The 15280-nt window shown below is 49.5% G+C and overlaps 1 protein-coding gene across 1 annotated transcript in view; it reads left to right on the top strand.

Annotated features, from left to right (window-relative positions):
- Window positions 1-686: 686 nt before the first annotated feature.
- Window positions 687-15280, top strand: part of USP34 (ubiquitin specific peptidase 34) — a 600284-nt gene continuing 585690 nt past the window's right edge. The window contains exon 1 of the mRNA XM_082250967.1: window positions 687-1100. Within this exon, the coding sequence (XP_082107093.1) occupies window positions 1058-1100 (43 nt within the window). The 5' untranslated portion in view covers window positions 687-1057. The remainder of the gene's footprint in view (window positions 1101-15280) is intronic.

Here is a 15280-nt window from a genome sequence, read left to right as displayed (position 1 = left end):
GAGTCCTTACTGCGCATGCGCGCTGCGTATTTGGATTGGCTCGGCGGCAGGGGAAGGAGGAGGGGGCCAAACTTCTGAGGAACAGCGCCTTCTCCCAGAACTGGGGAAGGGTACCTGTCAAAAACAGGTACCCGTTCCCCCCTGAAAGATACCAAATGTGGCACCCGAGGGGGGGGGGGGAGGGAAGCAAATGAGCGGAAGTTCCACTTTTGGGTGGAACTCCGCTTTAAATAGGCTTTGCTTGACCCAAGATGGCTGCTAGAGTCACATGGAAAAACAGCATCCATTTGCATAGTTTCCCAGTGACCAAGGAAGCCATAGAGGAACCAGGTTCCTACTGTCTTCCTCTTTAACTGCAGAGTTGTTGCAATGGAGAAATAAACTGCACCTGCCTACAAGGTAATGCTCCTCCTCAGTTTTTCCTTTGGTGGAACTTTGAGATTATGCAGGATATTTTGCAGTCTTTATATAATTTTGCTACAAAGAAACAGCTAGAAAGGTGAGAAATGTTCTAAAAATAGATATTTAACCTTCAGCATTCACAGAGAGCAGTCTGCCATGTCACAGCTGCTCTTCAAGGGACACACAAGCAGAGAGAACTGCTCTCCTACCTGCTGCTCCCTGTTACCAGGGTCACATCATGGAAGAGCCACTCCCACCCTCAGAGAGGCCAGTCAGCCCTCGTCATGTGACACGTCCGATGAGCGGCGGGGGGCGTGTCCACACCGCCGAACACCCGAAGCGCTCCCGGAAACAGCCGAGGTGAAGCGAGCATCCCCAACCAAAATGGCGGCGGCTGTGGTGATGAAGATGGTTCAGTGGAGGCAGTGAAGGAATCTGCGTGTGGCCGCCACAGTCTCTTCGGAGGAAAAAGTCACCTCTATCGGTCGCACTGTCTCCTCGCTTCGTCCGCCCGTCTCCGGAGCGCCCCCGTCTTCTCTCCTCCTTCCTATACACGTCTCCGGGCCTTGTAGGCTGCACAGGCACCGCATTCACCGGCTGACGGGGCCGCGGGCAGCGCCATCTCCATGCTCAGGACGCGGCTCCTTGCTGAACGATGTGTGAGATCTGCGCCGACCTGGTGGAGGTGTTAAATGAGAGTAAGTGTGTGAGGGGGGTGGGGGAAGAGGCCCGGCCTGGGATGGGGAGGCCTGTTCGCTCTGCTGAATTGTCATCAGGATGAAGGGGGCACCCGGGACCGGCCTCTGCAGGCCTCAGCTGTCATGTGACCTCCACAGCCCCAGGGACAGACACATGTGCTGCATGACAGGTCCTCTTCACTGCTGATCCTAGGTGCAATGGAGGGATCTGTGTATTTCTGGATGGAATCTTTCATGTGGTGATTTCTATTCCTGCTTAGTGTCTCTTCAGCCTGGCACCCATTGCCTAGCAGTGTAAAAGACAAGCATGTTTTGGTCCTACTTCTCTTCTGGGTGACATTTGCTCTGCTGTGACCAGGGTTATCAGAATAGGTACAGGAACTCCCCTTTCAGAGTCACCCCTTGTCTCCGCCCCCTACTTACCTTGGTTCCACCTCCCCCAATACTGCCCCTATTTAGAGAATACAGAACCAAGTAACATTTGTGGTACTAAGTCGTTTGTATGGAACTTGTTAATGATAACAAGAAAAGCAGTAAGATTGGCCCCCATTGCAGCCAGCAACAATAGACCCGAGCCCAGCAAAAATGGACCACCCACAACAAAATATCACCCCCCCCCCACAGGAACAATAAACCCCCAGTAGAAACAACAAATCTCCCCCACAGACAGCATCAATAGACTGCTCCCTCAACAATAGATCCCTCCCAGCGACAATGGACCCCCTAGCAATATAAGACCAACCCCAGTAACAATAGACCCCCCCCCCTCCCGCAACAACGAACCACCCACAACAAAATACCCCAGCAACAACAGATCCTTCAACAGACAGCTACAATAGACTGCTCCCCCAGCAACAACAGATCCTCCAACAGATAGCTATAATAGACTGCTCCCCCAACAGTACATCCCCCCAGCAACAATGGACCCCCTAGCAATATAAGACCAACCCCAGCAACAATTGACCCCCCCCCCCGCAACAATGAACCACCCACAACAAAATACCCCAGCAACAACAGATCCTTCAACAAACAGCTACAATAGACTGCTCCCCCAGCAACAACAGATCCTCCAACAGATAGCTATAATAGACTGCTCCCCCAACAGTACATCCCCCTAGCAATATAAGACCAACCCCAGCAACAATTGACCCCCCCCCCCCGCAACAATGAACCACCCACAACAAAATACCCCAGCAACAACAGATCCTCCAGCAGACAGCTACAATGGACCCCCTAGCAATATAAGACCAACCCCAGTAACAATAGACCCCCCCTCCCGCAACAATGAACCACCCACAACAAAATACCCCAGCAACAACAGATGCTACAATAGACTGCTCCCCCAGCAACAACAGATCCTCCAACAGACAGCTACAATAGACTGCTCCCCCAGCAACAACAGATCCTCCAACTTCTCCCCCAACAGTAGAACCCCCCCCCCCAGCGACAATGGACCCCCTAGCAATATAAGACCAACCCCAGCAACAATTGACCCCCCCCCCCCGCAACAATGAACCACCCACAACAAAATACCCCAGCAACAACAGATCCTCCAGCAGACAGCTACAATGGACCCCCTAGCAATATAAAACCAACCCCAGCAACAATAGACCCCCCTATTGTAGCTCTCTGTTGGATGATCTGTTGTTGCTGGGGTATTTTGTTGTGGGGGTGTGCATTGTTGCTGGGGTTGGTCTTATATTGCTAGGGAGTCCATTGTCACTGGGAGGGATCTATTGTTGGGGAAGACACTGTAGCACAATCCAGCACCCCTTGCCATTATATACATTTAGTGCTGGAGGTGCCAGAACTGCGCTTCCTTGTGTTTCCGCTAAAAAAAAAAGCCCTGGCTGTGAACCAGAGTCCGCTGACAGTAGGCGTCAGGCCGCTGTCAGCTGATGTTACAGAGCCACTCCAGGTTCTGAAAGGATTTGTTGGGAGTCTGCCAACAAGAATGGACCACCTGCAACAAAATACCCCCAGCAGCAACAACATATCTCCCCACAGACAGCATTAATAGACCCTCCGGCAGCAAGATACAATAGACTTCTCCCTCAACAATAGATCCTTCTCGGCTACAACTGACACCTCCAGCAACAATGGATCACCCACCAGCCGCAGTAGACCTCCCCCTGGAAAATTAGATTGTTTCCAGCACTGATAGATCAGCCAGCATCAATAGACACTGTAGCACAGCCCAGCACCCCTTGCCATTGCATACATTCGGTGCTGGAGGTGCCAGGACTGCGTTCCTGCTGAAAAAAATCCCTGGCTGTGACCCAGAATCTGCTGACAGTTGGTTGTAGGCCGCTGTCAGCTGATGTCACAGAGCCGCTCCGGACTCTGAAAGGATTTGTCTGGATTCTCCCAACAACAGTGGACCACCCGCAACAAAATACCCCCAGCAGCAACAACCGATCTCGCCACAGACAACATCAATAGACCCTCCAGGATACAGCCACAATAGACTGCTCCCTCAAAAATAGATCCCTCCCAGCGACAACTGACCCCCCAGCTATATAAGACCAACCCCAGCAACAATGGACCACCTACAACAAAATACCCCCTAGCAGCAACAACAGATCTCCCCACAGACAGCATTAATAGACCCTCCTGCAACCAGATACAATAGACTGCTCCCTCAACAATGGATTCTTCCCAGCAACATAAGACCAACCCCAGCAACAATAAATCCCCCACCAGCCACAATAGACCCCCCTCCCCCCTGCAAAAATAGATTGATTCCAGCATCAATAGACATTGTAGCACAACCCAGCACCCCTTGCCATTACATACATTCAGTGCTGGAGGTGCCGGAATTGCTTTTCTGCTGAAAAATCCCTGGCTGTGACTCAGAATCCGCTGACTGTTGGCTGTAGGCCGCTGTCAGCTGATGTCACAGAGCCGCTCCAGGCTCTGAAAGGATTTGTCGGGATTCTCCCAGTTGGCCTGATTAACAGCTAACTTCGCCTCTTGGTGTGCAGCAGAAAGCCAAAGCCAGCAGTGCCCGCCTCCTCTCCTGCTCCATGCGCTGGAGGGGCAGAGAAAGAGTGATTGACAGGCATTGCTCTCCAAGCTGACTGAGAACTGTGTGATCAGCGGTCATGTGATCGTTTAGTTGTTAGAGCAGACGTAGGACAGCTCCAGCTTTAAAGGAGAAGTGTGACAATGGAGAGAAAGCAAAAATCTATACTCTCCTCCCTGCTGCAGCATTGGCCTGATTCTGGAACTTTCCCCGCTGGCTCTCACACTGAGAACTGAACAGGCATATGACCACTTGATTGCTCAGTTCTTGGCCTGCTTGGAGAGGAGAGCAATGACTGTCAGTCACTGCTCTCTCGGCTGTCCCTCCAGCGCTCGGCAAATTCTGGGTCACTGGAGAGCTGGGTGGATCTCGATAATATGGTTGGGATCCTTCCAGAATCCGGAGCACCTCTGTGATGTTAGACCTCTGACTCTGGGTAACAGGAGAGCAAATGTAACAGCAGGCCAGGGATCTTGAAAACTGTGCGGCCATGCAGAGTTCTGCCTACGCAGGCACACAGCCATTCAGGCTGGGTTCACATTATTGCGATGCCAATTCAGCCACACAAATTGTATGGCTGGATATGCATTGCATTTCGGACCAAAATGGTACAGGACTTTTTTTTTTTTTTTTTTTGCTCCACACTACTAGAATCTGATAGTATGGTTGTTTACACTCATGCGATCGGATTCCTGCACCATTTGACAGTTCGCACTGTGATCTGCGAAACGATCTGGGGGTGTCATTAACTTTGTATTGACGCCCGCAGCGGTTCGCATAGGGCAGTGTGAACTGCCTGCCAGAGACATGCGATGTGGGAACCTGCGCTGGAATCTAGCTGGTTCCTGCATCGTAATAGTGTGAACCTAACCTAAGTTTCCTGGGAATGAATGCCCACAAATACTGTCAGCCATTGCGGCTGATGGCTTGCAGTTTGCAATGACCTGTGAGGATGCTGGTAAGTGTCCTTGTAGTTCATTGATTTTTCCTGCTCTCAGGTAACTGTCTGCCCGTACAAGGTAAGTGCAGACAGCTATGAAGAGAGTTTGTAGGAGCTGGACATTGCACCCAGGATCTGCTGATTGCAGGCGCAATACTATGCAGGCGCCTTAGAAAAAAAATAATCAATGTGTTTTTTTTGTTTGTTTACCTGCAGAAGTGCATTTATTTTTTTTTTTTAAGTTGAACCTATCCTTTAAAGTGGCCATACACTATATAGTCTGATTGTACAATCAGACATACCAAAACTATATAACATGAGGACAATGAGAACACACATAATTTATGTAATCAATCTGTGTATGATCAGACAGGCATGTGTACTGCTAATCTAATTGTATAGTGTGTGGCGTGATTAGAGCGGTACTCAACCCATCCATTTTTCAAAGCAGATAATGTCAAGGCATGCCTTGAATGATAACTGGCGTTACTAGTGTGCTTATGTTTGCTCTCGACCGAACTGTCAAGCCATTGAATGGCTGGTGTCATAGCTGGTCACACGAACAGCACCATGAAAACTGTAGATCAAACAGAAGCCAAGATGGCAGCTACCTTTTTAAAGTGAAACTTTAGTCAGAAAATTGAAGTCCCGCTAGATGACTTAAGGTTGGCTCCTTTTGCAGGTAAATCTATGTGAAACATTAAATATAAGTGTCTATACTGTTTAAAATCCAGTAGTACAGTGTGTCAACCTGCTCTGCACATGCTCAGTTGCTCTCTATTTGTAGGCACTGTGCCCAGTTTGTAGAGGCTGATCTGACAGCCTTAAAGCGGAATTAACCACTTGACCTCTGGAAGGTTTACCCCCCCCTTCATGACCAGGCTGTTTCTTGCGATACAGCACTGCGTTACTTTAACTGACAATTGTAGCGTCTACAAACTATGGGATAGATTTATGGAGATGTTGTTCATTTATTTTTTGTACTAGTAATCACGGCGCTCAGCCACTTATAGGGAGACTGCGATATTGCGCAGACAGTTCGGACACTAATGCCTCGTACACACGTTCAGATAATCGTACAAAAAAAATCGCTTTCAACTTGATCGCACGATAATCTGATCATTAGTACACAGCTTTCGACAGCCGATCATGACAGTTCGTCCAACAAAATCTGAAGGGACAAACACGAAAACTTATGTCGTACGATAGCCTAGCGAACGATAATCGTTTAATCCAGTACAGTATGCATCCGCTAAAAATCGATAGACCAAGACCACGCATGATCAGAAACACAAAAATAACCTGGAAAAAGCCTGGCTGCCATTGTTTTTGTTTTGCACTATCTGATACGTAGCTACGCAACCAGGAAGCTTTTCCAGAATCATACGAAAAAATCATACGCTAATGCGCATTGTTGAATTTGATGTTAGTATCATGCAACAAAATGCGAACGATAAGTCGTACGATTATCTGAACGTGTGTACGAGGCATAAGTGACACTTGTTGCTTTTTTGGGATCCAGTGACACCAATACAGTGATCAAAGCTAAAAATGTGCTCTGTCACTGTACTAATGACACTGGCAGGAAAGGGGTTAGCATCAGGGATGATCAAAGGGTAAAATGTGCTTACTCACTGCGTGGGGGGTGCTTGTACTGCGCGTCTCGATTGGCCGGCAATCTTCTGGGAACTCTGACGTGTCCCAGAAGATTGCAGGGAGGGAGGGGGAGAGGAGAACTTCCGTTCAGGGCGCCGCCGCGCTCCGAGCGGAAGTGGGAGCGGGTACCTGTCAAAACTAGGTACCCGCTCCCCCCCCAAAAAAATGACATGCCAAATGTGGCATGTCAGGGGGTCAGGACTCCCTAAAGCGGAAGTTCCACTTTTGGGTGGAACTCCGCTTTAAGTACTGCTTTATGGTTTACTGCTTTTCAGGAGCTCTGGGCTTCAGCAAAATGGCAGCCTCCTGGAAGATGAAACAGGAGCATTGCTGGAGGCAATTTACAGCACAAACTAATTTTGGTAGAATAATTATTACTATGGAATGTGTTCCTTGCTAAAAAAAAAAAACATTATTTCTTTTTCGTTCATTGACAGACACATCTTCTGTCATTCTTGACCATTGGGTTATACTGCCCCCTACAAGAGTAGGTCACTAGGCACAAAAAACTTCTGGCTACACCCATGCGCAGTCCCAGGGCGTATACTCCCTCTCCCTGCTGTAATGATTACGTTTTTTTTCTGCCTAGTCAGGAGTAAGGACCTAGTTCCTTGCTGGGATCTTTGGTCCTGGCAATTTTTTTCTTTTTAGATAGAAATTTTTTTTCTCCTGTGAGATATAAAACCAACTGCCAGACTGGGCGACAGGCTAAATAATCTAGATTCAGCAGTCGTCCTAGTCTGGCCTGCGAGCCCACGCAGGCCTCCGCTCCACGCTAGGTCGTCTGTGACATAGCCCCACTGGAATGGGGGTTGGCCCTGCGAGTTAAACATCTTACAAGGTCGCATACGACCTGGCCTCGGCCTGAGCCCCCCTATTTCGATAGAGAGGAGGATCCGTCTGGAGTGATGCCCACCTGGTTCCTGGTTTGGTGAGTGGCTGTCCCCCCTCTGCCCCTGGAGGGTTTTGGGGTGGACGTGGGCCCCTTCTAGGGATGGTTGCACCCCCCGGGTTCCCCTCCTTCCCGCAGGCACCCCACTGTTTTTGACGAGACCCTCAGTCTGCCCCCCCCCCCTCCACACACTGGGGCTGTTTGGGTGGTCTGGTCACTGGTCTGGGATGGGGGCAGGGCGCTAACTGGCGATGGGGGCTGAGGGTTGCGCCACCAGTGACCGGAGGATCGACTGTGCGGGGGGGGGGGGGGGGGGTTTGTGCCTGATGGGTATTCCTGGCAGGACCCCTCTGTCCTGCCTGGATCTGTCCTTGAGGCCTGGTCTCCCAATTCTGGGTCCCTGTATGTATACCTCGTGGTCCTGCCATTTTGTTGTAGCCTGTGCATTCCTATGCACTGGGGCCATGTTTGTGTAGTCCTGTACCCATTTTGTTGTGATTACTCAGTGCAAAAAGTGGCTGCCATGACAGTGGAGCCCTGTAGGCGGTGATTTCGGCGGTGGGAGCCCCTCTCCCCTGGTGTTGACTCCTGAATCCTTTAGCTTCCTGATCACCACAGGTGTAGTGCAGATTCTCCTGGTGGTTGCAGGTGCCTGTGTCGGTAGGTGGTGAGTCTGGTGGGGTCCTCTCCCTCTCTTCTGAGGATCGCTCTGTGCCTTGTGCTTGGCAACCGGGTGGTGAGGCCAGCGCGGTGGGGGTTTTACCTTAGCAGTGTGTTAGTTTTTTATGGGGTCCCCCTAGTTACTCATGGAGTCTTTGGAGCACATTTCCCCACCTTATCCTCTCTGAGACTGCGGGGCCCTCTGGGTCCCAACCAACCATCCATACACGCACTGACGGCGGTCCTGGAGTCCCTTGTGTCCCGGGTGGAGGCGGCTTGCATGCGACGGGCTAGCAAAAGGCGCCTGTGCCTCGTCTGTCTTATCAGATCCTGAATCTGATTCGGCCACCGCGTATGTGGGTCACCCTTCTGGGTCTGTGACCACGCGCCTGGAATCCTCTGATAATGAGGATGATTCCTCCACGTCTGCGACCGTGCATGAAAAGGCGCTGGTGGATGCACTGATTGTATCTATGCGTGAGAAGACTCTGAAGATGGAGCTGAAGTTGAAGCTGCGACGGGAGGCACAGATACCCTTTGGCACTCAAGCCACCCAGAGCGGCAAAGGTGTTTCCTTTCCCTGCCTATTTTGACAGAATTGTCGCTTAAGACTGGGGATGACCAAAGTGTCTTCCTAAGCGCTTTACTAGGCATTACCCCTATGAGGAGTCCCTTCTTAAGAAGTGGACTGTCCCACTGGTGGTGGACCCTCCGGTTTCCAGATTAAGCAAGGAAACCATGATTCCCGGTTGAAGAGTCCCTGGCCTTTAAGGACCTGGCTTGCTGGGAAGGCAGGGGCTGTTGCCCGCAATATGTTCTCCTTAGCTGGTTCGCCATTGAGTCCGGTATTTACCATTGTCCTGGTGTCGCAAACTCTGACCGAGTGGGCTAAGCTCCAATGCCGTGACATGGAGGGAGAACAGCTCGCTCCCTGCCTTTGCGGAGCTGGCGGACCAGCTGGTCCAGGGGCTGCAGTTTATTTGTGATGCCTCTTTGGATGCGGTTCCTCTGAGGGCTCCCCTCTGTTTGGGCGGTGGTCCTTCGGCATGTCTTTTGGCTCATGCTGGTCTGTGGACCAGACTTCTAAAAAGGCCTTGACTGATCCTCTCTTTCAAGGAGATCGCCTGTTTGGAGCTACCCTGGATGACATCATTAAAGGTCTCACAGGGGGTAAGAGTACTTTTTTCTTTTGCAGGCTACTAAGGGCAAGGAACCTCATCGTAGATGTGCACCTTCCTTCTCGGCTCATTAGAAGTTTTTTTTCATCCCTCAGGGTCGACTGAAAAGGGCTCAAAGCCTTGTAGGGCCTTCTCTGGTGGATCCAAACGAACCTGGTCTGGCAAGCAGAGAGCGTGCTTCTCCACACCTGTGGACAAGGCTCCTTCAGCATGAAGGTGCACCCTTACCCTTATCGGGGATGAAGGGACGTCTTCCTTGGTTTCCCGACCCATGGACTTCCCTGGTACAAGACAAGTGGTTCCACAAAGTCATTCGGTCCGGCTACAAAATAGTTTCCCTCTTGTCCCCCGGCAATGTTTTTTTTCCTTCCAACCTGCGTTGGTTACAGGGTCTGTTTGGGGCTGTACATGACCTGTTGCTTCAAGGAGTGATTGTCCCGGTTTCGACTTTGGAACGTTTTCATGGTTTTTATTTAAATCTGTTCACAGTCCCCAGGAAGGAAGGTAATGCGGGTCCAATGCTGGACGTCAAGGTGCTAAACTGCTTTGTACGGGTGCAGAAGTTCCAAATGGAGTCCATTCGAGCGGTAGTGGCATCCCTGCGTCAGGGGGATTTCCTCGCCTCTATAGATATCAAGGATGCATATCCTTCACAGTCCAATATGTGCCAGTCATCAGCGTTTTCTCAGCTTTACTGTGGGAGTGGAGCATTATCAGTTTGTGGCGTTACCCTAAGGTCTCGACTCTGCTCTTCGGGTCTTCACAAAAGTGTTGGCTCCAGTGCTAGCCGTGCTATGCCAACGGGGAATCGGGGTACTGGGCTACTTGGACGATTTCCTTCTGCAAGTGGAGTCTCCCTCTGCTCTGGTGGAGAACCTGGAGATCACAATACAAACTCGGAGGGAGTTTGGCTGGATTCTGAATTTTGAGATGTCTCCCCTGGTTCTGTCCAGGGGATGTCTCCCCAGCTGGACTGTTTGGGCCTGACTCTGGACTCGGCCAGAGCCAGAGTGCCCCTTTCTCTGGACAAACTCCAGAAATTGCAGGCTGAAATTCGCCTACTGCTGTCCAACAAAAGGTCATCCCTCCAGACTTGCATTTGGGTGCTGGGCCTGATGTTATCTACCTTCAAAGCGGTTCAGTTTGCACAGTTCCATATGAGGTCTCTGAAAAGGGGGATTCTGACCAAGTGGGTCAAGACTCCGCAGTCTCTGGACAATCGGATCTGGGGAACAAAGGAATATGGTGGCTTTGCTTTCCGGCACTTTGGCTGAGAAAATCCTTCCTCCCCTTGTATTGGACAGTGGTCACCACGGATGTCTGACTGTCCGGCTGGGAAGGTGTCCTCGGCAAGAATTCCGCTCGGGATCTGGATGCTGGAAGAGTTCAGGCTACCGATCAGTGTCCTGGAACTCTGAGCGATCAGGCTGTGTCTGGACCATTGGACGGATCGTCTTCAGGGATGCCCAGTGCGCATTCAATCCGACAATGACATAAGCCATGGCTGTGGCAATCACCAAGGGGACACAAGAACTGCCCGGGCGGCTCTGGAGGTAGCAGGCATTCTAAGGTGGGCAGAACGGTTCGTTCCAGCCTTCTCTGCCGTACACTGTACCGGGTTGGAAAATTGAGGTAATCCGCCTGCCAGTCAGCGGGTGTTGGACCACGGAGGCTGGTATTTTCATCCGGAGGTGTTTCATCAGCTGTATATTCGGTGGGGCACCCCCAAGGTGTATCGGTCGGTGTCTCTGCTAAACAGAAAGGTGCAGAGGTGTGTGTTTCAGTCAAGGGATCCACTGGCGGATGCCACAGACGCGCTGGTGGTGTCAGTATCATCTGATCTACTGCTTCTGCCCAGACTTTTACGCAGGATCGAGGCAGAAGAGATTCCGGTCATCTTAGTGGTCCCAGACTGGCCTTACCAGGCTTGGTACACCAATCTGATGCGGCTGTTCGCTGACGTTCCTTTAAAGCTTCCTCTCAGGGAGGATCTGCTGTCCCAATGACAGATCTTCCATCCGGCTTTACAGTCACTGGCTTTGACAGCTTGGCTGTTGAACACAAGGTGCTGAAGGATAGAGCTTTGTCTGAGTCAGTGATTCCTACGTTGGTAAAAGCTAGGAAATCTACTTAGAGGAAGTTCTACGATCATACGTGGAAGACGTACGTTGTGGGTTGTGAGTCGCTTGGGGTTCATCCTTGCTCCTTCTCGGTGACTCTGATTTTAAACTTCCTTCAATAGGGAGTTGAACAGAAATTGGCCTGAAGTACCATCAAGGGCCATGTATCCGCCTTTGCAGTCTTTTTTTCAACGACCTTTGGACACACACTCCCTGGTGCGTACTTTTTCTTCAGGGTATCCGACATTCGGTTCCTCCTGTGCGGGCTCTGTTGCCGCCTTGGGACCTTTAATTTGGTGCTTTGAACTCTTCAGAAGCCTCCCTTTAAAAACCTTTGGGAGATTCCCCTGCTTTCACTGTCCCAGGAGGTGGCCTTTTTGGTGGCCATCAGCGCTGCTCGCAGGGTGTTGGAACTGGCGGCGTTATCCTGTCGTTCACCTTATCTAGGGATGGAGAAGGTGGTGCTTCGCCCCCTGTCCGTCATTCCTTCCTAAGGTCGTCTCTGCTTTTCATTTGAATGAAGGCATTGTGTTGCCTTCCCTGTGTCCCAGGCCTAAACATTCAAAGGAAATTGCCTTGCATGCCTTGGATGTGGTCCGAGCAATTAAGGTGTACCTGGCAGCTATGGAGTCTTTCAGGAAGTCAGACTCCCTATTTGTGCTCACGGATGGACCTCGCAAAGGGTTGACCAGTTCCAGATGGGTCAGACAGACGGTGGTTCAGGCCTATTCCATCAAGGGTCAGGTTCCTCCTTTCCCCATTAAGGGGCAGTCTACTAGGGCACCTAGTGCCTCCTGGGCCTTCTGTCACGCGTCAATGACGCAGGTTTGCAAGGCGGCCACCTGGTCGTCGGTGCACACTTTTACAAATTTCTTTAAAGTACATGTGTTGGCATCTGCGGATGCTTCCTTTCGGACGCAGGGTTTTGCAGGCTGCTGTTTAGGAGAGCCTGCTTCTTTTTGAGGGTGTATTGTTTTTCTAAGGTGAGCTACAGTTTTGTTGAGCCCCTGTTGGCTAATTTTAGCCTTGGGAATTTTTTTGACATTTCCCATCCTTTCTTTAACACTGCTTTGGCATGCCCTAATGGTCAAGGATGACAGGAGTTGTGTCCGACAATAAATGAAAAATAAAATGGGATTCATTGACCTACCGTAAAGTCCATTTCTCTGATGATCATTGATGGACAGAGCACCCCACCCCTCTTTGGAGATATGATTCTCCTGACACTGCTTGTAACAAAACCTGAGTGACTATAGCAGGGAGAGGGAGTATACCCCCCTGGACTGCCCATGGGTGTAGCCAGAAGTTTTTTTTTTTCTGCCAAGTGTCCTAGTCCTGTAGGGGGCAGTATAACCAAATGGTCAAGAATGACAGGAGCTGTGTCCATCAAACATCAAAGAAATGGATTTTACAGTAAGTCAAAAATCCCATTTTTGTTATGGGTAAAGTTCCGCTTTACCTTTTTATTAAAGGATTGGAAGGTTCCACTTTAAGGTTTTATAGCCCGTCACAGCAGCTGACATGATTGCTTACCTTGTCTGTTACTTGATCTTCTTCAAAATCTTGTATTACTTTTTAGCCCAGGTTCACTCTGAGGCAGTTTTTGAAATTGTGCGAGTTCAGCTGAACTTGCACAATTTCAAGCCGGCATTTTCAGTCCAACTTAAGGCGTGATTTCAGACATCTGTGCGGGGGAATCGCTCGCCGAAGTCACCAAAAGTAGTACAGAATCAGTACGGCACCCCAAAGTCGGCATCGCACCTATTCGGATGGTGCCACTGCCGGCAATTGGCTCCGATTTGACATGTAAAATCGCATGTGAAATTGGAGCAACGTGAACGTGTGCTTAAAGTGGTTATAAAACCTTAACATATACCCGGTGAAGTGACTGATACAGAGATGAAGCAAATCCTCCTACATAGGTTGTACCTGTGTAACTCCAGATGTCTTTCTCCTACATCCATTCAAAGAGCAGAATTTACACAGAATCTCTCAGCTCTGAAAAGCAGGGGGCGGAGAGTTGAATTTACAATAGTGAGGAGTGCTGATTGGAGGGAAGGGACACCCCTCCTTCACACATATACAGATTTGATGCTGTGAATCACAGGCTGTGTACTCACGTCACCATTTTTATCTTGGTTTCAGCAAAACTTGTCAGAAGTGACTCGTGCAGACAGCAGCAGACAAAAAGGACACTTAGTGCTCTGGACAAGCTCACACTATAGAGGGATATGCTCATTTTGTTCTTTTTTTTTTTTTTTAAAAGTTAACTTTACAGAACACATACAAAGTACAAAACATATCCTCCAAAGTATTACATAGAAAAATAACAACAAATAGTCCAGTCAGTGCATATAATACATAGTGACAGTAAGGGATTCATCATAGTATTCACCTATAACAGCAAGGGTCATGTAAGCTGGTAACATGTTATCTACCATTAATGTAGTATTATGGCAAAATTAATTATTATGGCTTTTATTCATAGTATCTCGTCTCAGTCTATGTATTCGGAGATATAGTGCAATCAGAGTTCACCCAAGTATCCCAAACTTTATGGAATTTACGAGGGCAGCTTCTAGCTTCATACATCGATTTGTATAGTGAAGTGCCTGATTGACCAATGTCAGCCAAAAGGCTACAGTAGGAGGAGTGGAGGATTTCCACTGCATAAGTATGGATTTCTTGGCATAATATAACACCAGTCTCAAAAAAAGCTGAACGTTTTATAGATAAGGATTTATCATCAATATACCCTAGAAGACCTCTCAAGGGATTGCATATGTTGGGTATCAGGGAAATAGAACTAATAAATGCAGTCCCCTCTGACCAGAATGTCCTGACAGGTGGGCATTCCCACTAGGGCTGCACGATATTGGAAAAAAGTACATTGCAATATTTTTTTTCCAACAATATATATTGCGATATTGAGAGGAAATCATGGAAGTATTGCAGCAGCGCAGCCTTCTTCTGATTGTAATTGCAGATTGCACCATACAGCCAGGGTTGATGTTATTGTAGGGATTGACAGTGATGTTCAGTGTGGATTTAGGCACAGTCGGGACTCGCAGTGGTGGTAGGAGGTAGAAGAACACAGACTGACATGATATCCGTCCAGTCCCACACGTTCAGTCTGCCGCCCTGCAGCTAGTTCTCTTGACCGGCACAGTGAACCAATCACGCCGTGAGTAGCGGCACAGCGAACCAATCAGGTGTGCAGGCACGTGTGATTGGTTAGCTGTGCAGCTGCTCACGGGGCGCTGCTCACCGCTCAGTCAGGAGAACTAGGCTAGCTGCAGGCAGGGACGGATGTCGGGCTGTGTTCTGCTACCACCACTGTGAGTCCTCCCGAGTCCCAACTTCTCCCTGCCTAATGCCTATGCCTTACTATGCCTTACTATCGTATCTTTGGCGATGTGACTATCGCCCACGCCCGCAGCACGATAGTCAATATCACATCGACTATCGTTCAGCCCTAATTCCCACACCATATGATAAAAAGTGCCATCAGCTATGGAGCAACGAGAGCACGATGCCGATGATAGTCTATTTAACTTAAACAACAGATAATATGCTCCTATATAAAAATTTTGTTTGAATAACCTTGTCCCTGGAGGAAATAACAGAATATACCTGCAACGGAAGCACTTCTCGCCATATTTCCTCCGTAAGCTCCGGTATATCTGTACGCCATTTGGATTCAGTGAGA

The sequence above is a fragment of the Pelophylax lessonae genome (genome assembly GCF_965119305.1).
Source record: "Pelophylax lessonae genome assembly, chromosome: 3".
Lineage (NCBI taxonomy): Eukaryota > Metazoa > Chordata > Amphibia > Anura > Ranidae > Pelophylax > Pelophylax lessonae.
This window is presented reverse-complemented; position numbering and strand designations above follow the sequence as displayed.